Genomic DNA, 25,615 nt, shown 5'->3' with positions numbered 1-25,615 from the left:
ACTTGTTATTAGCCCCACATTTCCCCCAACCTCCCTTGTCATACTCCAAAAAACCCATTAGTCCAATTACTGTCTCTATAGAATTACCTATTTTTTTTAGGTTTATTTATTTTTAAAATACTTTTATTGGGGACTCTTACATCTCTTACCACAATCCATACATTCATCCAGTGTGTCAAGCACATTTGCACATATGCCGCCATCATTTTCAAAGCATTCTCTTCCCACTTGAGCCCCTGATATCAGCTCCCCATTTCTACCCCCTCCCTCCCTCCCCGCCCACCCTCCCTCACGAACTCTTGATAAGTTATAGATTATTATTTCCATATCTTACATCATCCTCCATCGTCCCTCACCCACTTTTCTGTTATTCCTCCCCTGGGGAGGGGGTTCTAGGTTGGTCCTTGTGATCGATTCCCCCTTTCTCCCCCCACCCTCCCCTAATCCTCCTGATATCTCGACTCTCCTTGTTGGCCCTGGACTGGAACCTTTCACACGACTGGTGGGAATGTAAAATGGTGCAGCCACTGTGAAACACAGTTTCTCCAAGAAGCAGATAGAGACTCACCGTGTTGCTGTGTGCTGGGGAGTTGGTGCGGAGCCAGGAGCAGCCCTTTCACAGAGCGTTTTCTCGGCTGTAGTCTGTGAGGAAGCAGCTCGTCAGATGTTTCTCTGATGGAGCCATTGAGTGGCTCTGCATCTCCCCGCTGTCTGTCCCCAGGAGCGTGCATGACCACTGCACAAGCAGGTGTTTTTAGGATTCACGTATGACCCAGGAGTTACATTCCTAAGCATTGACCCCCCAAAGAATGACATGTTCGCACAGAAACTTGTACGTGCATGTTTATAGCCGAAAGATGGAAACTGTTCCATGGAGATACCCTTCATGTATGAAGGGATGAAAGTCCTGCTCCCTTTATCTCATTGTTTATGGAAGACCTGACATTATTAAAAGGAGACAAAATATTAATCCAACATGCTACACCTGGGGATGAACTTTGAAAACATTGTGCTGAGTGACTGCTCTGTTGTTAGCTGCTGTCAAGTCCCTTCCCGTTCACAGTTCAGGCAACCGTGCCCAGTGCTCCATCATACTTTGTTTCCAATCATTCTAATGGGGGCTCATGTAGCTCTTATAACAATCTATCCATCCATCCATTGCGTCAAGCACATTTGTACATAGGTGGCCATCATCATTTTCAAAATATTTCTTCCTACTTGAGTCCTTGGTATAAACTCCTCAATTTTCCCTCCCTCCTCCACTCTCCCTTCCTCATGACCCTTGATAATTTATGAATATTATTATTTTTTCATGCCTTGCACTGACTGATGTCTTCACCCATTTTTCCATTGTCTGTCCTCTAGGGAGGGGCTTATATGTTATATAGTGATCATATCCCACCCCCCACCCCCACCGTACCTTCCCTTTACTCACCTGGTATCACTACTCTCATTGCTCCTGAGGGGTTTATCTGTCCTGGATGTCCTGGATTCCCTGTGTTTCCAGCTCTTATGTGTACCAGTGTACATGCTCTGGTCTAGCCGGCTTTGTAAGGTAGAATTAGGATCATTATAGTGGGGAAGAGGAAGCATTAAAGAACTAGAGGAAAGTTGTATGTTTTGTCAGTGCTATACTGCACCCTAACTGGCTCTTCTCTTCCTTGTGACCCTTCTGTAAGGGGATGTCCAATTGTCTATAGATGGGCATTGGGTCTCCACTCCACACTCCCCCTCATTCACATTGATATGATTTTTTTGTTCTGGGTCTTTGATGCCTGATACCTGATCCCATCGACACCTCATGATCACACAGGCTGGTGTGCTTCTTCCATGTAGACTTTGTTGCTTCTCAGCTAGATGGCCGCTTGTTTATCTTTAAGCCTAAAGATCCCAGATGCTGTTTTTTGATAGCCAACCACCATCAGCTTTCTTCACCACATTTGCTTATACACCCATTTTTCTTCAGTGATTGTGTCGAGAGGGTGAGCATTACAAAATGCCAGATTGTTAGAACAAAGTGTTCTTGTGTTGAGGGAATACTTGAGTCAAGGCCCAATGTCCATCTGCAACCTTAATTCTTAACATATAGATATGAGTACATAGTTCTATTCCCCTCTCGTTATATATAAATATATTTACATATGTACATGCCTTTATTTAGGCCTCTATAAATGTCCTTTGCCTCCTAGTTCTTTCCTCTATTTCCTTTTACTCTTCTCTTGTCCTCCCATCATGTTTGGCCTTCATTCGGATTTAGTAATTTCTCGCTGCTACATTGCTCTTGATTAAGCCCCAATAGGCATCCTATGACCTTCCTTCCATTGATTTTAGTTCACTTGTTCTCTTGTCCCTGGGTTGGTTCCCCACCTGTCTTTCTCCCACCTCCCTTCTCCCGTATCCCCCTGTAACTATTGGTCCCATTCTTGTCATCTCTCACTTATGTGTCCCGCCTATATTATCTAGATAGACATGCAGATATATTGATAAGTGCCCCCCAAAACAAGCAAAGCCAAATAAAACTAGCTCAGAAGCAACAAAACCCACATGGAAGAAGCGCACCAGCCTGTGTGATCATGAGGTGCCAATGGGATGAGCTATCAGGCATCAAAGACCCAGAACAAAATCATACCCAAGGTGAATGGAGGTGGGGGGCATGGAGACCCAGAGCCCATCTGTAGACAATTGGACATCCCCTCACAGAGGGGTCACAGGGAAACAATGAGCCAGTCAGGGTGCAATATAGCACCAACGAAACATACAACTTTCCTCTAGTTCTTTGGTGCTTCCTTCCCCCCACTATCATGAATTCCATTCTACCTTACAAATCAGATTAGACCAGAACATGTACACTGATACAGATAGAAGCCCGCAGCATAGGAAATCCAGGATAGATAAACCCCTCAGGGACAACAATGAGAGTACAGATACCAGAAGTATTAGTGAAGGGTGGCGGGGAGTAGGGAGGCATAGATCACAAGGATCAATCTTATAACCCCCTTCCAGGGAGAGAAATAATGGAAAAATAGGTGAGGGGCAATGGAGGATGATGTAAGATATGGAAATAATAATCTATAACTTATCAAGGGTTCATGAGGGTGGGCAGGTGGGGGAGAAAGGTAGGGGGAAGAAATGGGGAGCTGAGATCAGGGGCTAAGTGGGAAGAGAATGCTTTGAAAATGAGGATGGCAGCATATGTGCAAATGTGCTTGACACACTGGATGAATGAATGGATTGTGGTAAGAGATGTAAGAGCCCCGAATAAAAGCATTTAAAAATAATTGTAATTGTAGAGGATGGAACTGAAAGAGGGAGGAAGTTACTTCTTGATGGATGAAAGAGACCTCTGCTTGAAGAGCCAGTGGTGGCGTGTGGGAACATGAACTTACTTTGGGCGCTTTTATCCATGTCTTTCTAAGCTCTATCAAGTAATTGGCTGGGGTCCTGCAAATAGGGTGTGTAAAACACTAATAGAGAGGATGGCTCAGCTTTGCCATTACACTGGATGTGTGGCACTGAGTCATCTCCGAAACAGGGAGAGAGAACCCTGTGACCATCGAGAAAGAAGAGCCCCTGGGGGAACATGTATGAGCACCTATTTGAATTGCCCGAGGCAGCAGAGACCACTGTATGGAGTTCATGAGGCCGGGCAGAGGAGCCACATCGAGGCCACGGAGCAGAGAATGGGAGCTGCCTGAGACCTTGTGGTTGAGTGGCAGGTTTCCCAGCCCACCGAGGCAGAGGCCAAGGGACCCCGTGACTCAGAGACCAAGGATCTGGAAGACACGCCTTGGGCATGGCTGAGAAGAAATAGTGCAGACCAAAGAACTATAGCCTTCCCATTTTGTAACCTGTCAGCTTCCCTAATAAATGCCTATCACCATGAGTGTGGCCTGTGAGCTCTGTGTGGCCACTGCAGTGAATTATCAAACCAGCAGAGAAGTAGAGTGCGGAGGGAGTGATGACTGGTGTCAGAATGGGATAGAGAAGGATGGGAGTTGGAGGTATGTCTGACCTGAGTCTGGTGGCAAATGGCCTTGGGCTGCTGTGGAGGTGGATTCTCTCTCCTTTCCCTTGGTGTAGTCAGAGGAAGTCCCATGTGGCCACCACACCATGTACCAGGTACCATATTGCTTTCCACCGTGCCTGGACCATGTCACATTCCTTCCAGCAAGTATGGGAGTGCCAGTCTCTGCACCCCCTGTGCAGCAAATGCCGTTTTCCTGTAATGTTGCTGTTCATGCCGGCATGAGCTGACATTTCAATGTTGTGTTGATTATTTTCATGCCCATGGCTAATAGGCATGAGCATTTCTTTATGTGTCTGTCGCTGCTCAGTGTTGTCTTTGCCGACGTGGTCATGCATGTACTATGCCATGTTAAAATTAGATTATTTGTCTTTTTCTTCTGGAGGTGTTAAAAGTTTTTTGTACATTTTTAAGATAAGTCACTTGTCTGTTATGATTTTTAAAAATCATTTTATTGGGGGTTTGTATAGTTCTTATCACAATCCATCCATCCATTGTGCCAATCACATTTGTACATTTGTTGCCATCATCATTTGCAAAACATTTTCTTTTTACTTGAGCCCTTGGTATCAGATCCTCATTTTTTTACCTCGCTCCCTCCCCCACCCTCCTTCCTTCTCTCATGAACCCTTGATAATTTATAAATTATTATTTCTTTTCATGTCTTTGACCAATGTCTCCCTTCACCCACTTTTCTGTTGTCTGTCTCCCTAGGAGGATCATTGTAGATCATTGTGATCAGTTCCCCCTTTCTCCCCACACCGTCCCGTTATCCTCCTGGTATCGCTACTCTCATTATTGGTCCTGAGGGGTTTATCTGTCCTGGATTCCCTGTGTTTGCAGCTCTTATTTGTACCAGTGTCCATGCTGTGGTCTGGCTGGATTTGTAAGGTAGAATTGGGGTTATGATAGTGGGGGAGAGGAAACATTAAAGAACTAGAACTAGAAGGTTCTCATCCTTCCTAATGCCGTGACCCTTTAATACAGTTCCTCATGTGGTGGTGAACACCCCCCCCCAACAACCATAAAATTATTTTCGTTGCTACTTCATAACTGTAATTGTGCTACTGTGATGAATTGGGTGACCCCGTGAAAGGGTCGTTTGAACCCCAAAGGGTCACGACCCACAGGTTGAGAACTGCTGAACTAGAGGAAAGTTTTATGTTTCATAGGTGCTATACTGCACCCTGACTAGCTCTTCTCTTCCTTGTGACCCTTCTGTAAGGGGATGTCCATTTGTTTACAGATGGGTTTAGGGTCTCCACTCTGCACCCCCACTCATTCACATTGATAGGATTTTTTGTTCTGGGTACCCAAACAGTCATCTTTGATGCCTGATACCTGATCCCATCGGCATCTCATGATCACACAGGCTGATGTGCTTCTTCCACGTGGGTTTTGTTGCTTCTCAGCTAGATGACTGCTTGCTTATCTTCAAGCCTTTAAGACCCCAGATGCTTTATCTTTTGATAGCTGGGCACCATCAGCTTTCTTCACCACATTTGCTTATGTACCCATTTTATCTTCAGAGATCGTGTCTGGAAGCTGAACATCATGGAATGCCAGGTTAATAGAACAAAGTGTTCTTGCATTGAACATTGCCCGGGTTTTTTCCCCCTAGTTTCTAGGTGCTCTTTTTATACATAAGTGTCTAATTTTTGGTGGGCCTAGCCATCTAATTTGCCTTCTGCTGTGAGTATTTTTAATTATGTTTGGTAATGGATTTATGCCATGTATTAAAGCTCTTGTTTTTTTGTTGATGATCTGTAGGGTTCCAGAGTTTGCTTTTATATATGGTATGAAATGTGGGCCCTGTTTCATTTTTCTGCGACTGGATATTCAGTTTTGCCAATGGCATTTGTCACAGAGATGACCTGATTCCATTTAATCCATCTCAGCCCTTTGGCAAAAAAAAAAAATTAGACCTCCATTAATGGATGGATTGACTTCTTCATTTTGAATTCTGTTTCATTGGTCTCAGTATCTGTTGTACCAGTAGTAGGCTGATGATGAGTATACAAGACTATTGTGTCTATGTAGTATGTTTCGAGATTGGCAAGGATGAGGCGTTCCTACCGTGTTGTCTTTAGTAGTGCTTCACGTGCCCAGGATTTCTTTCCTTACTATATATAACTGGTGGTTGGTTTTTCCATATCTTCAGAGAATAATGTTGGAATCTGGATCAGGATTCATTATATCTATATATCACTTTGGGTAGTACTGGTGTTTCACAGCGTTAAGTCTTCTAATCATGAGCATGGCATATGCCATTCCTGTAGATCTCTTTTGGTGTGTTGTACATATAGATCCTTCCCTTTTTCCTGTCCATCCCTGCCCCACTAGTGGTACTTCATCTTTTGAGTAGTTATTGTAAATGCTATTTCCTCCCAACTTCCTTCTCAGGGTTCTCTTTATTAGTGTCAAGGAATTGGACTGACTTATGTTGATCTTATACCCTGCCATTTTGCTGAATCTTTCAATGGGTTCTAGTACTTATTGGATCATTGGGATTTTCTATCGTATCACATCATTGGCAAGTAGAGTTTTACTTTTCCGGTGCCATTTAAGATGGTTTTCACTTCCCCTTGTTGCCATTTAGGTCTGGTGAAGACTTCCAGCACAGTGCTGAAAAAGCATGGAGAAAAGGTCATTCTTGTCCAGCTCCCATTTGTGTTAGTCTGGGTAGACTGGAGAAACAAATCCATGGACACACATATGTGTAAAAGAAAGATTTATATACAAGAGCAATTGAACATTGAGAAAAACATCCCAGCCCAGTCCAGATCAAGTCCATAAGTCCGATATTAGCCCATATTTCCAAAATCAATCTATAAAGTCCTCTTCAGACTCACAGAACACATTGAATGATGCTGAATACAGAAGATCACAGGTCAGTGGGTAGAAAATTTTGGATCCAGTGTTATTGAAAACATCTCAGCTCTGGCAGGGGCCTCTCTATGGCTTCTCCGGCTTCTGAGGTCTGGTTGCATCCATGTGGCTTGTCTTCTGCAATGTCTCCCAGGGAGTAGCAGAGAAAGAAAGGTGTCTTCCGCCTCCAAGGAGGAAGTACCAGAATTCTCAGAAGGCCATGCCCACAGAAGTCTCACTGGCTATCTCCAGATTGACATCCTTGACTCTACCCCTACACTCTTAATCCTTAAATTGACACCAGATTAGGTGACTACCACACCATTTATTTAATCTGTCTACTGACTGATATTGGCCATTGTTTTGATGTATATACCCTTAATTATGTTTAGGAATTTCCCTCCGTTCTCCTTTTTAAAATTACCTTTTTCAGGCATATACAGGTGTTAGATTTTATCATATGCCTTTTCTCCATTGATTATTATCATGTAGTCCTTTTCCTTTGATGTTCTGTTTTTATTTTTCTTAATTTGAGATGTATTTGAGTATTTAATCAAATATTTAAGAAATATGTATTCATTGCATTTAACATACAGTTAACACTCTCATTTAATAAATTATTTATTGGAAAAGAGAGATTGGGATGAATCTGTGTATACATTGTCAGAAAGTTTGAAGATGTAATTGCAAATGTAATATTAGTTATTATGGGTAGATTATGTTGTTGTTGTTTTCCAATTGCTGAACCATTTTTGAATACTTGGTATGAATCTTACTTGGTCATTGACATATATATTTAAAATATATATATTGTCAGATTCTGTGGACTAGAATTTTGTTGAAATTTTGGTATCTATGCTCATGAAGGATATTGGTCTATACATATTTTTAAGTGATGTCTTCACCTGGTTTGGGTATCAGAGTTATGCTTGCTTCTCCCAAAGATTTTGGAAATATTTGATCCTTTTTTATACTTTGAAGTAGTTTTTGTAGAGGTTTACCAGTGAAGCCATCTTGGTCGGGAATTTTGTTGATGTTTTTTCAGTGACCTGAGTAATCTTTTCTTTTGTGATGAGTTTGTACAAATTTTGCCCTTGGTCTGTGTTAATTCAGATAGGAAGCATGTTTCTTGAAATCATTCTGCTGCTTCAAGGTTTTCAATTTTGTTGGAGTACCGTTCTTTGCAGTATTCTGTTTACATCCTTTTCATGTTTGGTACTTCATTGCCCATTTTATTTTTTCATTTGTGTTGTTCATATCTTTTTCTTTGCATTACCAGTGGCTTATTGATTTCATTGATCTGTTCAAAGATCCAACTTCTAGTTTTATTCTATTGTTAGTCTCTTTCATTATTTCTGTTCTAATCCTGATGACCAGGAGCCCACAGGGGGCTGCTGTGGGTCAGCAATGACCTGATGGCAATGAATTTGGTTTGGTTGGTCCCAAAGGAATACTACTTGCAAAAGTTCAGCATGATTGAGCTGTGTCAGAGTGGCTGACATTTCTCTGTGCTTTCCTCTGAAGCTCAGGGTACCAGGGTTATTAATCATTTGGTCTGTTATGCCTTTGTCATAGCATGGCGACATAGCCTACCACCTTGCCAGGAGTATCTTTTTCACGGACCCTCAACTTTTACCAGGAATGATGTCCTTCTCTAGAGGCAGGTCCAAAGCACGTGTCCAACACGGATTTCTTCCTTCCTCTAGCAGTTCCTGTCACATTCTTAGGGATTCTCAGTCAAAACCATAAGAGGCATCGCTTCTGTGCGCTTCCTTGGTGATTGCCCAGCTTTCTCACACACAGGAGGCAACAAAAAACTGTGACTTAGGACCACGTTCACCTTAGTGACATCTTTGCTTTTTTAACCCTTTAGAGGTGTTGTTTGTGTAGCAGCAGCAGCAGGTTTGCTGAATAAAATTCACTGTTCGATCTCCAAACTGCTGCTGCCTCCATGAGCACCGTTTGTGGATGCAAGGAAAATGAAATCCTCATCAATGTCAATCTGCTCTCCACGTGCCAAGGTGTTTTTGCATATCAATGAAGCTGTGAGGACTTTTGCGTTACCTACACTGAGGTGTATCTACGCTGCAGGTGGTAGTCTCTGGTCTTCATCAGCAAGGGCCTCAAGTCCTTTTCTGTTGTAACAAGCAAGATGGTTGTCATTTGCGTGTTGCAGGTTGTTTGTAAACCGTCCTCGGATCCTGGTGTTGCATTCTTCTTTGTATAATCCGCCTTCTCAGATTGTTTGCTCTGCATACAGATTGAATAAATATTGTGAAAAAATCTAACCATAACGCACACCTCTCCTGATTTTAAACCGCTCAAATCCCCACATGAGGATTCTTTGACTCCCCATGCTCTGTTTGAACAGCTGCCTCACGGTCAATCCACAGTTTCCACATGAGCATAATGAAGTGTTCTGGAATTTTCATTCTTCGCAGTGTGATCCATAACTTATGATCCACATAGTCAGTAAAACACAAAAATAAACATCTTTCTGGTATTACTTGCTTTCAACCAAGATCCATCTGATATCAGCAGTGGAACCACCTGTTCCAAGCCCCTTCTGAATCCAGCTTGGATTCCTGGCAAGGTCCCTGTCAATATACCATTGCAACCATCTTTCAATTGACTTTAGCTAACTTCAACTTGCATGTGGTATTAATGATACTGTCCTACAATTCTCTAATTCTATTAGAAGTAAAAAACAGGAGACTCAAAAGGCCAAGGGTTTTGTAGGATATGTGTGGTAGTTACATAATCTGGTGTCAATTCAGAGTGAAGGGGTGGTGCCTAGGATGTCAATCAGGTAATAGCCAATGAGACCTCTGTGTGGGCATCTAGTATACCCAGACTAACACAACATGACTCTCCTTCTATGAAAGGTTTAAAATAGGTACATTTGTAGAGACAGCAGATTAAAGGTTAACAGGGGGTGAGGAAAGAACAATAGGGGGGGATTAATAAATATTGGGTGTTATTAATAGGGTGATGAATAAAACTAAAGAGAGCTAGATTACATTATGAATACTCCAGATGCCATTAAAAATTGATTAAATAGAAATAAATTTTATACTTTTAAATGGCTAATTGTAATGTGAATTTCACCTCAAGGAAATTATTCTTTTTCTTTTGAAAGAAAGAGTTCACTATTGAGGAAAGGGAGTGTGTGCCTGCCTGTGAGTTTGGATGACTCAGAGAGTTGAATTGTCACATTCTCTGGTGGGAAGTCAACAGGAAATGCCTTCAACCCAAACGCATCTTGAAGTAGCAGCGCACTCCCCTTAGGTTGACGAATGAAGGTCAGTCAGACATAAACGTGGTTGCCTCCAGAAGAAGGTGCCCTGTGGCTGCTAGGCTTCTGAGGTTTTGCTTAAAGTGAAATAATAATAATAATAATAATAATAATAATATAAATGAAAACCAAGAGAGGAAAGGAACAAGGGAAACTAAGGCGTGGAGTCAAGGAAGGATGTTTTTGATGATCGCTTCATCATTTTAAAAGTCTCCATAAACCATATGGTTGGTGATTTGAACCTACCACCACTCTGAGGGAGATTTTAGGAGGCCGTTCATCCCTGTCCATCCTACAAGATCGCTACGCCCTGAAATCTCCGTGATGGCCACTGGTAGTGGCCACTGGTAGTGGTTTTTTAAGTCGTTTAAACTTGGTAACTGTAAACTCATAGTTTATTTTGCTGAAAGAAAATATACAGTAAAACCTGCAAAAACCAGAACCTTAGCAAGGTGGAGACCTGTCAGGGAAGGACAACTGAAATATTTCTGGTGAAACAAGCAATGGAAAACGTGATCAGACTGCACCCTGTCAAAGGCAGGAAACTGAGGCCCAGAAAATCACGGGAGATCCGCCACTGTCTGGCTCTCGCGGGGTAAATACAAGCACTCCCAGGTCTCTGTGCTTGCTTGGACTTTTAAAGCTGCTTGTGTCCGAAACATCCACTGGCCAAGCAGAAAGGAGAGTGTCTTGCAAGTGAACAGATGTCTCATAGGAACAGCTGGGGTCCTCAGAACCTCTCCCACAAGTTCCTGTTCTCAGAACACTTTCCTTTTCCTTCCCAGTAGAACCCAGCTTTCTGGCTCCTCTGTCACCAAGCGGCTCCGTGGGCAGTGCCGTTCCCACGTGCTCCTCAGAGACAGGCTGCTCTCTTCCCTGCCCACTTTCTGAAACCCCAGGGGAGGGAAAGAAAACGAAGCAGCTGGCTGTCGCTGGCAGACAAAGTCCCCTTGCACAGCATAGATGCAGCATAGTGAATGATGTGATGCCCAAACCTAACAGTTTGTCCTTCGAGAAGCTGGTTAGTTTTATTGTGGAGTTTTATTTTATTTTATTACCCTTTTACTGGCATGTCTTCCTGGAGTTTTTATTTTCCAATGGCACAATAGGCAGTTATTGACAAGAGTGAACACACCGGGCAGATTCCCCTGATACTTTCTTCATTGGGAAGGGGATCTCACTCCTAGGCGTGTACCTCAGGGATTTAAAAGAGTGACATGACCATGCACCGATGTTCTTGGCAGCACTATTTACAATAGCTGGAAACAACCAAGTTGCTGTCAGCAGATGAATGGATGAGCAAAATGTGGTGTATGCAGTCTATGGAATACTAATCAGCCCTGAAGAAAAACAGCCCCGATGCTTGTTATGTGACATGAAGCAGCCTGGAAGACATTGTGCTGAGGGGAATAACATAACCAGACAAGTGTTGTATGGGCTCACTTATATAACATAACAGGAATAGGTAAACATTTAAAAAAATCATTTTATTGGAGGCTCATACAACTCTTATCACAATCCACACATACGTCCATTGTGTCCAGCACTTTTGTACATTTGTTTCCCTCATCATTCTCCAAACATTTGCTTTCGACTTGAGCCCCTGGTATCAGCTCCTCTTTTTTCCCCTCCATCCCTGCTCCCCATGTACCCTTGATAATTTATAAATTATTATTTTGCCCTATCTTACAATGTCCGACGTCTCCCTTCACCCATTTCTCCATCGTCCTGTCCCCCAGGGAGGTGATTATATGTAGATCCTTATAATCCATTCACCCCCCTCTCCCTCACCTTCCCTCCACCCTCCAGGTAAACGAATTTTTGAAAACACAATGGTTACTAGTGGTCGCGAGGGGAAGAGGGAGAGAACGGAAAGCATTGTGACATCAACCAAAGGTGAAGGTTACACAGCTTGACTCTTGTGACGGACACCATTGAGCTATACATCAGAAAACAAAGAAAAAGGGAAAATGACAAAGAGTATGTCGTGTATAATTTCACAACAAAGAAAGCAACCCAAAAAAGGAGAAGGAGGAGAAAAAGCTGCAGTTGTTCATACTACTTAGATACAAATAAACCTCGGGGGATTTGTTTTTTTGATTCTGTGGTCTAGGGTCATGGCTTCACTTGTTTGTCCACTCAATTGGCCTAATGGTGTTTTCAGAGTTTCTGCTCTACCTCCCAGTTCGGGGTGTAGTGACTGGGATCTCAAAAGATTGTGGGCCACCACCCAAGAAGCAGCAATTGGTTTCTATTTGACTGAACCAACGGGGGCAGGAGGAGACCCAGAAATAAGAGAAGGAAATGAACTTCTGGTCGAATGGGCTCCATCAAGGGCTACCTTTTTGTTGCCATGAGACCAGAAGAAAGGGATGGTGCTTGCCTCTCATTACTGACTATTTTCATCAGAGACCCAGTGGTTAGATCCTGACCAACGGGAGGACAATCGTGGGACAGGACTTCAGATTCTTTGGGAAACAGGACTTGGGGGACCCAATAAGCAAGCAAGTGTCCCTACATGTCTTTCCTGGAAACAACTCTTAAGCCTTGAACCTAAGTTATCCCATGAAATCATTCTTCTTCCAGTATAATTTTTATTATTATTTATTTTTAAGTTTTATTGACATATAGCTCACATATCATACAATTCAATAGTTTAAATATATTGATAAATGGTTTAAATATGTTTAAAAAGAGTTTTTCATCATTGTTATCACCACAATCAATTTTAGAAAAGTTTATTCATTCTTGTATCCATTATTAGCTCCCCATTATCCTTCAGCCTCTCCTGCCAAAACCCTAAGGAACTATTAACTCTCTAGAGTTACCTATACTGGGTTTCATGTAAAGAAAATCATACAAAACACCCCAACAATGACAACAAAATAGAACACAGAAAAAAACTCAGTTCAAGAGAAAGCACAAGATAATATAAACTAGAACAACATATAAACAAAATATAAACATAAACTTATGAGTCAAAAGGAAAAAAAAAGATCATATATTAAATTTTAACCTAACTACATCTTTAGTAATCCACTTTCCAGTGCACTCTCTCAGAGGCATAACTAGTCACATCCTTGGTCAGTAGTCCAAAGGGATTCAGTGGAGGCTAAACCAGGGTGGGCATTCTGCAAATAGATCTTGAGTTATCACAACATCCGTAGCCTTCTTCAAACTGGGTGGTCGGAATTGAAGCTCTAATACAATTCTCTCCTCTGAGCTTGGACTTTATTATTTCTAATCCTCAGATCACACAGGCTGGTGTGTTTCTTCTGTGTGGACTTAACCTGATACCTCACTTGTTTTAAGATAAGTCTTTTTTAAGATCCTAGATGCTATTTTTTTCCTGATTGTCAGGCACAGTCTGATCCTTCACCGCATTTTGCTATAGCACCCATGTCTTCAGTCATCACTCCATAATGGCGCGTATTGACCAGGGCCACATTGTAAGAGCTGTTTGTTCTTAGATTAAGTGCAAACTCAAAATCTATTTGTATTTATAAAGTTTATGTGTATCCCTGGTCCACTTTAGAGTCAGCATTATCAGCTTGTTGAGAAATAAGTTAAGTAACTTCCATGAGACATTTGGTCATTCTAATCTAGCCAAACAGTGTGGAACTTAAAGGAATATTGAGAAAAAGCACATAAACATATATAGAAAAGGAACATACACATACCTAGGGGCATTCGCTTATGTAGGTTAAAAACTCAAGTAACTGGACACTGTTCAAGAAGCCAGGAAGGTTAGACACAAGGGAAAGTACACTAAGGCAAAATTAGGTCTGCAGAACTAATGTGTGTCACAAAAAGCAAAGAAAGTACAAAAATTACAAGTATATGATAGTAATCAATTGCCAATTATTGAGCCACCTCAATAGCAAGATATTTGAATCAAAATTCACTGTGAAGTAATGTTTATACAAGAGCTTGGCTCAATAAGGAATGTTTGCCTTGAACATTGTCCTTTTAAAAAGAATTACTTATTTGAGCTCAAATGTACAAAGTGACTCTCGAGCGCAGATGCTACCGTAAGGCTCAGAGTCTACAGGAATGTGGTGGAGTCGTATGGGTAGAGAGATTGGGAATGGTGACCCAAAGTAGTACAGTCCATAACCAGTGTCATTGAACTAACTATACACCCAGAAATTGTTGAACGGGTGTATGTCTTTTTACCAGAATTTAAAAAATATTCTGTGCATTTCATGCATATGTAAGTGTGTATATTAACATATTTCATATGCCTGAGGAAAATGTGCAGCAAATCTTATCAGTGGTGAGTTTTAGAGAAATAGGACACCAATAAATCTTGTTGTCTATGCCACACATTTTACAGACAAATGCATATATTGGTACTATAAAGAGTTTTATAGAGTGTACAAGAAGGGAAAATCAGAATTTGTCTATGACTCGTATCTACTGCTTTTACTACAAGAAATAAATAGGAGAAACTCTTATCACTGTGCCTACAGGCAACAGTCTGTAGTCTTCTGTGGGATCTGGCCCCACAATTGAACTGGGTCCCAAGGAGTGGTTGTGCAATTATAGAAAGTACAGAGGCAGAAAGAGCAGGGTCAGGGGCCCACCTTTCCTGAGGTCAGGAACAAGAGATCCAATGTATTTTCCAGTGGGTTTATGTAGTCGTGGGGCTTGCAAACCTCTAGCAAGCACACACGTAATAAAGTGGGCGGATACCAGAGGCTCATACATCACAGAGTAGTCTGGTGCTAGAGTTCAGTTAGCAGCTCAACTTTGGATGTCCCTGAGCTCTCTGTGATCTGTATCTGAAAGGAGGTGGCTGCACCTTGGGTGGGTCGGACAATAGAACCTGATCACTCTTACAGACAGATAGCCTCTGGGTGCATAGTGAGCAGCCTGGAACAGGTAGGAGACATCTTTAAAGTAGCACTTTTGTGGAGGCTAATGGATGTTTTTCTGTTTGGGGAATGTGCATTGGGAGTCATCTCTTGCCTTCCCCCACCAGAGTCAGCCTTCCAAACCCTGCGATGAGGAACCTAGAGAATTTGGTCGCTTACAATTCCTTCCAGCGCCTCAGTGTTCCAGTCTCCCATTCTAATGGAGTCTTGGGGATCTGACCACAGCTTCTCTCTACCCTTGCCGCTTCTGCTCTCCTGTATTCTAGTCTTCCCACTATTGCTTGAGTGCATTTTCAAATCCTAACTGTAAAGTGTTCTTGTGGGGCGGTGGGGAAGGTGGGGGAAGTGTGCTCTTCTTCCCTTGCGCCGGCCCGTCCTAATGTTCTACAAAACCCATCTCGGATAACTTCCCTGCATGCTCTTTCCTTGCCCTCCCACCCTTAGTTGCCTCTGAGCATAGCGCCAAGCTGGTGTCTCATTCTGTAACCTATTTTACATGCAGGTATCTTTTTGTACCCCCAACGGAGGGCACTGCTCCTTGATTCCGATCTAGCCCCCCCAGTGCCCAGCCCTGTGAATTTCACATTCCAAATGCTCAGGATATTACCAAGGAACCAATGAACCAAGGAACCAATGGAGGAAGGAATAGGTTCTGTTGTTCTCAATGCTTACCTGCCATCACAGAGAGAGGGCAGGGAAAGAAGATAGGGAAGGACCCAGGATTCTCTCGGGCGGGACTCAGGCAGGTGTGTTCTGGTTCAGTGCTCAGCTCCTGTTTCAGTAAGTGCTGCATTGAAGCCAGAACTGACATAGCTTTCTGTGCTTCAAAGCAGAGCCCAGGGAGTGTCTCGTCAGAGGAAACACCTCTCTCCTGAGAGGGTTTGTTTCTTTCCCTGCTCCTCCATCTACCCGACTCTCTCTCTTGTGGGATCCCCTTATCTGTCCCCTATTCTCTGCTAGAATTCGGGAAGTAAATACTAGAGTGTGTCTGTTAGAACATTCAAGTTATAGTTTTGAGCTAGTAGTAAACAACGTATTTTAAGTTTTGGCCATGAAATCAGCATTCACTCCCTTTTTTTTTTATCATTTTACACACACACAAACAAAAATTGTTCCAGGCATATATGTTAAAACATGCTTTCTAGTTTAACTGAGTTATCAAAAAATACATATATCTCTAGTACATAATCCCTTAAATGGTAAGCTTCTCCTTTCGGGAACTTTGTAACTGAGTTAGCTTGATCCCAGACGGTTTCTGGTGGTGCAGTAGTTCCTTGTCAGCAGTTCAAACCACCAGCTGGTCCTCCGTAGAAAAGTGGGGCTTTCTCTTCCCCTACAGGGATGTTAAGAGTCATCACTGCCTCGATGGCAGTGAGTCTGCTTTTGTTTTGAGGTCTCTCTTTAGCCCTGTAGACGTGTGTTCACATGTCACCAACATTCAAAGACTCTGCTCAAACCAGAAACGGGCACTGGAGTGTCCTAGGAGAGGTGACCAGAATAAACTATAGACTTGGAATCATTCGGTACAGTGTTCTCTTCTAGCTATAGGATAAAATGCTTAACTAATTCAGTATTGATCACTGGAAGATCGTCAGGTGCCACTGAGGATTCAGATTGGAGATGGGCAAGTTTATTTCTAAGATATATTGAAGCACAAAGTTTTCTTAGGCAAGTAATTTAAGATAAGTACCCTAAATACAGAGTTTTTATGTTTGGGGGAGGAAAAAAACAGTAATCACAACATTAGCCTCTTGTCACATTTCAATAGTCCCCACCCTCTAATCCATGAAGTGTTTGCAAAATACAGATTTCCTGGGTTGGTTTATTCAATGAAACACAAAAATGAGGATTAGCTGGTTATCTTCTTAAAGCGAAACTAATTTAAGATTCCTCCCTTGAATGAGGCCGATCGTAGGCTTCTGGTACTTGGGAAAGTTGTGAGGGGAGGCAGCCCTGACCCTGTCTTCTTCAGATGAAGAGTTCAAGCCAATGGATCAGTCCAGGTGGAGTGTAGACACGCAATCAGAGAGAAAGAGGATAGCTTGATCTCCAACAAGTGTAGACACCCTAAGCCCTCATGTATAACTCCAAAGCCAATTTTGGGGAATGTGCTTGACACATGCCCAAACCTCAGAGATGCTTGGATGTATGTTCATGTGGGGTCGTTTCTGTGTGCAGACAGCTGCTTACTAACCTTGGGGCTGAAGAGCTTGGATGTATTTGTATGCTATGGCTTAGAACACCACAGTTTCTTCCCAGCACTGTTGACATGAGCAGCAGGTCTTAGACAAGCACTGCCGATCCCTCTCCAGGTTTTTTCTATTTAAAGCAGACTTTCAACTCAGCCGATTTGATGCCATCTCTGGTTTGGGTGGTTAAGCACAGATCAATGTGGGAAAGAAAATTTTCCAACATGGGATTTTTCAGATGTAACCCTTTTGTACTCCTTTTCTGAGCCACCTGCATAGGGGAACTTTCATGTAGTGGAAAGGAGTGCATGTTTGCATGATGAAAATGTCAAACCATTCAGGAGTGGAAGAAGGAAGGCTTTATTTAGGAAGGTTACATTTGGGTTGAGCGTATTGAATTCAAATTATTAATGATACAAAGTACTTTCAAAAGCCCAGAAGTTCAAAGTATACTCTTTGCCTAGCTCTCTAAGCCAACAGATCTTGACAAAGTAATAATATAAAAAGGACACAGTGACCGGAGCTGGGGAAAGCTCATGCACATTAATATTCCCAAAACACTAAACACTTGAAAATAACTTAGGGGATAACTGCTTTTGAGATCTGGTTATAATTAAAATAGAAACAATTCTTGCATATTTGTGATGAGTTGGCTGTAATTAATGTAAAATAATTCTTGACTCCTTTGACTTAATTTTGATTTCTTTTAGAGATAGTGAAATGACATTGGAAGAAGTTACTAGACGGTATTTGACCACGGAGACTAGGGAATACTGTAACACTATCCAAGATGCCTTTACGAAGGATCTCTGAAGGACGCAACAGGCAAACCAGGCAGAGAGACCCGTTTTATTTTGCTGGCCCATGTAGAGCGTTCCATTTCCTTACATTTCCCATACTAGGACTGCCTGTTGGTCAGAGATAACTATGGCCTCCCCTGTCTATTTGCCCGAGTGTCTAGTTTGCAGTGTTGAATCCTAGCACCCTTGAACAACAAAAGCCTCCCTTGTCCTCTTGGACCTTTAAATCCATACATTAAAGTGCCCATGGAGTGAGGAAGGAAGACCTCAAGGGGTAGTATGTTTGCCCAGAGGTCAGGGGCAGAGTTCATTGAAGCTACAGGTAGCTACGGTATCTCAGAATAGGTCTGGACTAAACTGTGAACAGGAGGAGAAGGGAGGAAAGGGAATGGGTGGGGCTTTCCCTGGGGCACAGGCTTCTAGCTGTGCCAAAGTCTCACCAGCCTCCCTCCTTAGTAGGAGAAGATGCTGGGAACCAAAGCCATATACTTCTTAAAGAATGTTCACTGACATTTTAATCCCTTGGAAAGTTTTAACCCCAGAGGGTGGGGGTTCGGGGGGGAGGGGAGAAGTATCCTTGAACTTCAATGTGCCTCTTTGGAGCTGGATGATCTTTCTCTGGACCATTCGGACTCAGCTGTGGGGAAGTACGAGCAGAGGGAGAGTGGAATGCTAACTCCCTTTGTTTCGGTAGCACAGGCTTTACTGTGATTCCCTTTGCCTCATTCATTCATTCATTGAGTTTGTAATCATAGAAAAACTTAAGAAAATCAAAAGCACATTAAAAAGAAAATGCAGTGTCCTGTTTCATGATGGAAAGTCAACGGGAACAAATAACTAATTCTCTATCAAGTTTGTGGCTTACCTCCAGCCCCAAAACTCACCACCATCAACTCGATCCCAACTCATAGTGACCTTAAGGGACAGAGTAGAACTGCCCCATGTGGGTTTCTGAGACCGCCACTCTTTCTGGGAGTAGAAAGCCCCCTCTTTCTCCCAGGGAGCAGCTATAGTATCGAGCTGCTGACCCTGCAGTTAGGAGCCAAGCTTGTAACCCACTCTGCCACCAGGACTTGTGGCATAACTATGTGGGGAGAATAATGATTTCAAGGGACCTTAAAACATGTTCTTTTACTGCACATGCTTGGAATAATTACAGCATCCTATGAGACAAGAGAAGCACGAGTCGTCCATTGCGTTTAGTAGCGGGATCGGTGGTTATTTTGCAACATGCAGCAAAATAGAGCAAATGAATAATGATGTATCAATAACCATGTTGTTTTTGGAGTTTTCATTTTTGAGAAAAAGGCATTCACAGTGTGTGTGTGTATGTGTATTTCAAAGGCAACCCGGTGGCATTGCGGGTTTGGTGTTGAGCTGCTCACTGAAAGGTTGGTAGTTCAAACCCACCAGCCCTTCTGAGGAAGAAAGATGAGATTGTCTGCTTCTGTAAAGATTCTGGTCTGGGGAAGCTCTGTAGGGCCCCTGTTAAGTCAGAATCAACTTGGTGGCACTGTGTTTGATTTCTGTTGATGGTCATGGTTTCGACATAAAAATGATGGGATTTTAATCTTTAATTGTCATTATTATTATTATTTTGTCTAAAAGATGAATACCATTTCTGGCTACTGAGTCAACAAGCCAGTAGCAATGAGTGCCTGTGGTGCTCAAACCCTGCCCGTTCCTTTCTTCCCTTCTCCTCCCTTTCACCTCTTAGCCCAGACCTAGTCGGAGACACAGCACTTCCTCGGGCTCATTTCCCGGGAGAAGAAGCCAAAGCTCCTTGGACAAGTGGATAAAGGCTTATTCTGTGGCAACAGTTCTGCACGTGAAGCTGGACCACATTATAACAGGAGGATGCTTTCAAAGACCCCTAGAAATAGGTCAGCAAGAACAGGACACAGCTTGAAGAGGTTCTCAGTGGTCAAAGATGGGGCAAGCTGGGCATAAAAGATGAATAATGATTGAAAACGGTCAAAACCACAAAATATATAGGATGTAAAAATCCACTTGTTCACAATGAAGGCACAAAAGGAACCCATAAGTGACCTTTAAAAGCTTTCCTGCTTCAGGGGCACCTTTAACAGTTGTTAGCCCTCCAAAACCATTGTTAAAAAAAGAACAACTTTCATCTCTGTTTATTCTAATAAAACTTTATTAGATATGGATATGGAAGGTTGCATTCTGTATAATTTTTGAGTCCTGATACCTGATTCTCCCTTTGTTTTTCTCCTTTGATGTGATTTATTTTCTTGTTGAAAATGCACAAATGAGAACATAACGCCGATCCACCAGTTTCTACTTGTACAACGCAGGGAAGGGATTCTAATTCTTTGAGTTGTGTAGTGGTTCTCATCTTCTTTTCTGGGCTGATACGCCCCTCTGAATATGTGTTTGGAAGGATAAGCCCGAGGTGGGCCCCCGAAAGGCAGAAGCTACAGATATCCCACATGATTAACTTGTCCAAAGGACTGTACCACTCTTATTAGTTCTGATACCACTCCGCACCTCAGTATTCCCTTTCATATCCCAAACTACAAAAACACAAACACTCACTGCTGTCAAATCAGTGCTGGTTCACAGTGAGCCTCGAGGACAGGGTAGAACTCCCCCAGTGAGTTTCAGATCCCATCACCCCAACTTTCAATGCAACCTTTTTTTTTTTTTTTTTTTTAACAAAACTCAGAAACCATCAAGGAGATGGCTCAGGCAGTTAGGGAGGCCGGCAGGTCCCAAATCCATAGTTGAGATGTCAACCTGGAAGTTTCCCCTCAATCATGCCAAACTGGGCTGTTACCTCACAAGGCCGCAGAAGCTGGTGAATCAGGTCAGTGGTGACAGGCCACCAGCTCAAGTGGAGACCAGATGGAAGCAGCCGGACATAGGATCCAGAGCAGTAGAGAGTAAACTTTTACCAAAGTTGTCAGCACCGCTACAGAGAGACACAAACTGGCCCAAAGTGAAAGATCTTTCTGAACAATGGCCAGCCTAGCAAGGGAGTGCACCTGGACTCATCACCAAGATGATGCCCAAGTCTCGCCCTGCAGCCTTTGGGGGCAATAACTGGCATCTGATTGGTGTTCGTCAGGATGATTTTAGTACAAGAACTAGTTGGGAAGACAGGGTCACAGAGATGTCATCTTGCTTATCTCCAGGGCTTTGGTGGGAGTGTAGTTTTGTCTTTTACCATCAGAAAGCGAAGTAGAGGATACATTGATGCCTTCTATGGGTGTTGGGTGAGCCACATCTAGCCTCAGCCAGTTCTCTGCCCTCTGCCTCCCGCTTTTCCTAATTAAGAAGGAAGTTGGTAGTTTGTCTATTGAGACAGATTAAAACAGGAAGTTCTTGTTTTAATACAGATATAAAAGATTATGAATCTTTTGTAGAGCATTGTCCCATGGAAACTAAGAACAGTGTCTTGAATCACTCTCTTTAGTAAGGCTCGGATTCAAGATACATCCCGTCTTAATCTTAGCATAACCGATAACTGATTCCAAAACTGTAATCAGGCATGTTGTTGTTGTTAAGTTCCATGGAATTGGTTCAGACGCATAGCGACCGTATGCACAACAGAGTAAAACAGTACCAGGTCCTGTGCCAGCCTCACAATTGTTCTTATGTTCAAGCCCATTGTTGCAGCCACTGTGTCGATCCATCTTGTCCAGGGCCTGCCTCGTTTTCACTGCCGCACTACTTTACCAAACATGACGTCCTTTTCTAGGGACTGGTCTTTCCTGACAACATGTCCGGGGTATGTTAGGTGAAGCCTTGCCACCCTTGCCTCTAAGGAGCACTCTGGCCAGACTTCTAAGCCAGATTTGTTTGTTCTTTTGGCAGTCCATGGTACTTTCAATATTCCTTGCTAACACCATAGTTCAAAGGCATCGATTTTTCTTCTATCTCCCTTATTCAATGTCCAATTTTCACAGGCATATGAAGCAGTTGAATTACAAGGGTTTGGGTCAAACATACCTCAGTCCTCTAATCTCCTTGCTTTCAACTCTCTAAAGAGATCTTGTCTAGCAGATTTAATAGTCCAATGTATCATTTGATTTCTTGTCGGTTGCTTCCATGAGCATTGATTGTGGATCTAAGTAAGACAAAATCCTGGACAACTTCAGTCTCTTCTCCACTTGTCATGATGTTCGTACTGGGCCAGTTGTGAGAATTTTGGTGGTCTTTACAAAGAGTTGTGATACATACTGAAGACTGTAATCCTTCATCTTCCTCACTTGCAGCAAGCAAGGTGTGTCATCTGCGTATTGCAGGTTGTTAACAAGCCTTCCTCCAATTCTTCTGCCCATTCTTCATATAGTCCAGTTTTTCTGATTATTTGCTCAGCATACAGATTAAGTAAATATTGTGGGAAGATACAACCATGACACACACCTCTCCTGACTTTAAAACCATGAAGTATTTCCTTGTTCTCTCCCCATAACTGCCTCTTGATCCTTGTACAGGTTCCACATGAGGACAAGGTAGTATTAAGGGATTCCCATTCTTTTCAAGGCTATCTATAGTTTGTTGTGATCCACATAGTTGAATGCCCTTACATAATCAATAAAACACAAATAAACATCTTTCTGGTTTTCTCTACTTTCAGCCAAGGTCCATCTGGCTTCATTAATGATAGCCCTTGCTCCACATTCTCCTCTGAATCCTACCTGAACCTCGGGCATCTCCCTGTTGTTGGGCGGCATCCGTTGTTGGGTGATCTTTAGCATAGTTTTACTTGCATGTGATATCGGTGATATTGTTCTATAACTTGAAAATTCTGTTGAGTCATCTTTTTTTAAAAATTGGGACAAATATGGATCTCTTCCAGTCAGCTGGCCAAGTAGCTATTTTCCAAATTTCCTGGCGGAGCTGAGTGAGTGCTTCCACTGCTTCAGATCAGCTTGCTGAAACATTTCAATTGGCATTCCTTCAATTCCTGCACAGCACACCCTACTTTTTTTTTTTTGGCTAATGCTTTCCCTGCTGCCTGGACTGCTTCCTTCAGGGCCATTGGCTCTTGCTCATACACAACCTCCTAAGAGGTAGAATGTCGACTCGTTCTTGTGGGTACAGTGACTCTGTTCTTTCCATCTTCTTTTGGTGCAGTTTTAGCAGCACGTTTTACTTGTCATTGTTGTAAATATGTAACTCTGTCTACCACACAGCTTTTGCCAATTCAACTTTGCACAGGTGTCTAACTTGCTGGCAATTATACTAATCAGCTGTGGAGCCCTACCCTTAATCAAGGCAAGTGTCCTGTCATCAGTGATCTCCTGCCTTTTGCCCTCCCACCTCTGGTAATAATAATTAATAACATTTGGTCTTTGCATACATTGGAGTTTCCTTGTCTTTTATCTAAGTGGGGTCATATTTTGTGATGGACCAAAGAGCTTCTCCTGCAGCTCGTGCTTACCAAGCCTCTTTAAACCCCTCTCTCTCTCCTCCACCACCAAGTTTGCCATGTGCTGATTGATAACGCGCACATGAGGGATGCACTCTAAGTCTAAAGAGAAGTGCCTGTCAGTGCAGGGCTCATGTCGTAAAACTTGCCTTTCTGCAGGATCTGCCATTGATGATATGTGATATCAGACCTTGTCATTTGATAAAGAAATTCTGCCAATAATTTGCCCTGCCTGCCTTCTGAGCATATTTATTTTCAGCTTCGCGGCTCGGTTGTTGCTTTCCCTTCTATTTAAGCTTAGTGGCATTTGTGTGACATGTACCAATTTCTGCCAGAAGTACAACTTGGAACGCTGCTTCTGTGACTATGATGTCTCCCCCGCCTGTAATGACGAAATTAAGTACTTTTTCCTTTGAAGCATTATTTTGTTCCTTTGTCAAGGAAAACTAGATGAGTTTACCGGAAATGGCAGTGTGGATTTTTGGGAAGCCCTGGCAGTGCTTTAAAGGCTGTGGCGGGACACTTTTCCATCCAGTTGATGACCTGGGCGCCTGTGTTTAGATGGTGGGTCAAACAAAATCCCACCTTTTACTATGAGGAGGCTTCAAAAAGTGTGTGGAAAAATGGAATCACAAGGTAATGGAATTTCCTCACAAAATTTTTGAAGCCTTTTTATATCCCTCATACTTCCTTAGCACTGCTTTCCTCCCCACTCTAACTTACTGAGTTTTGGGGGAACTCTCAGGTAAGGAATGAACTGCTAACCTCAAAATCAGGGTTCAAACTTATTAGACATTCCAAGGGAGAAAGATGAATCTACTCCCATCAAGATTTACGGCCTCCAGAGCCCCATACGGCCTCTGACTCTGAAGACATTGGGTGACTTTGGATTTGGTTTGGGTTAACTTACTTTGGGTGAAATCCTTGCCTTTGAAAAGGTTCCTTTTTTTCCTTTTAAGAGCGTGTTCATTAATAACCAGGGTTCCGTTCACCATTTAGAGGCAGAACATTTTGCCATGGGAGGATTGTGCTTTTGCATGTATGTAGGATTCATTTTGTGAACTCAGCACACTTCAGCATTATCACATAAGGTGTTTATATCATGCCAATAAAAATTCGAACTGAAAGCGTGTGCGCGGTTTCTGTTGGTGGTTCCCAGTGCCTCGGTCCTGGTGTGTGACGACCCCGCGTGTCCAGAACGGCTCTGTAGGATTTTCAAGACACTGACTCTTGGACACAGATTGGCTGGCCTGGCTCCTGGGGCAGCTGCCTAATTCTCTGTTAGTATTCGAGCACTTCATAGCCCCTAATGGTGAAAATATGTTTGTTTATAACAAACTACATCAAACTAAACGTTTGTGAAGACTGACCACATGGTGAATATGAGATTTGAAGAGGCCAAATGATAGAATTTGGAAATTTCTATCAATTGAGTTCTTATAGTCATAATTGATCTTCCACATTTTTGAAATGGACAAGAACAGATTGGGCCCCTGATGCACACATTGGAGAATCCAGACTTCCCACTGAGAGCCGGGCACAGTTGGCTTAGATATCACAAGTGCTTTCCTTCCCTCCAGATCAGCGAGTCTTCAGCCCCTGTGGAACCCCCTCCTATAAGAGAATGTGTCTCAAAATGTGATTTCAGAAATCCTGGCATCACAATCCCCTGGGAGATTCCCCAGGCACTTTCATTGGTAGCCACTGTCCCAGGTGAACGTGGGCCACAGCAGTGTGGGAGCCCTGATCGGGGCATATGCAACAGAGTGAACGAATGCCTCTGTTTGGTTGATATGACGCATGACTTTTATAATATTTGATGCATTTTCCCCACTCAGGCCTCGTTGGTCATGTCTGTAACCTGTTAACGGAAACTGCCACGCTGTGCTTGGATGTGGACAGTAAAAGCAACAACGAGACGGCGGCCGCCCTGCTGTTTTCCCTGCTGGACATTCTGCACGGCATGCTGGCCTACACCTCCAGCATTGTACGGCAGGCTCTGCAGGTAGGAACGCTTGACCTGTGGCTCAGGCAACCCTGCTTCACGGCATGCCTCCCTTTCATTCTCTCCTTCCTGTTTTTCCTCTAACCTGTCTTCGTTTTGGAAAAAAGAACATAAAGTCTGTAGGGAAATTATATCAGTGAAGAAAACCGAAACCTGAAA

At 42.8% G+C, this 25,615-nt stretch overlaps 1 protein-coding gene across 1 annotated transcript in view; it reads left to right on the top strand.

The window, feature by feature from the left end:
• The window catches only part of ULK4 (unc-51 like kinase 4), a 606,607-nt gene that overhangs the window by 360,633 nt on the left and 220,359 nt on the right, over nt 1-25,615 (top strand). Inside the window, exon 33 of the mRNA XM_030886939.2 lies at nt 25,290-25,456. Coding sequence (XP_030742799.2) covers nt 25,290-25,456 — 167 coding nt within the window. The remainder of the gene's footprint in view (nt 1-25,289; nt 25,457-25,615) is intronic.

This window comes from Echinops telfairi, unplaced genomic scaffold (genome assembly GCF_000313985.2).
Source record: "Echinops telfairi isolate 266 unplaced genomic scaffold, ASM31398v2 ScPeMD7_4225;HRSCAF=4972, whole genome shotgun sequence".
Classification (NCBI taxonomy): Eukaryota; Metazoa; Chordata; class Mammalia; order Afrosoricida; family Tenrecidae; genus Echinops; species Echinops telfairi.
This window is presented reverse-complemented; position numbering and strand designations above follow the sequence as displayed.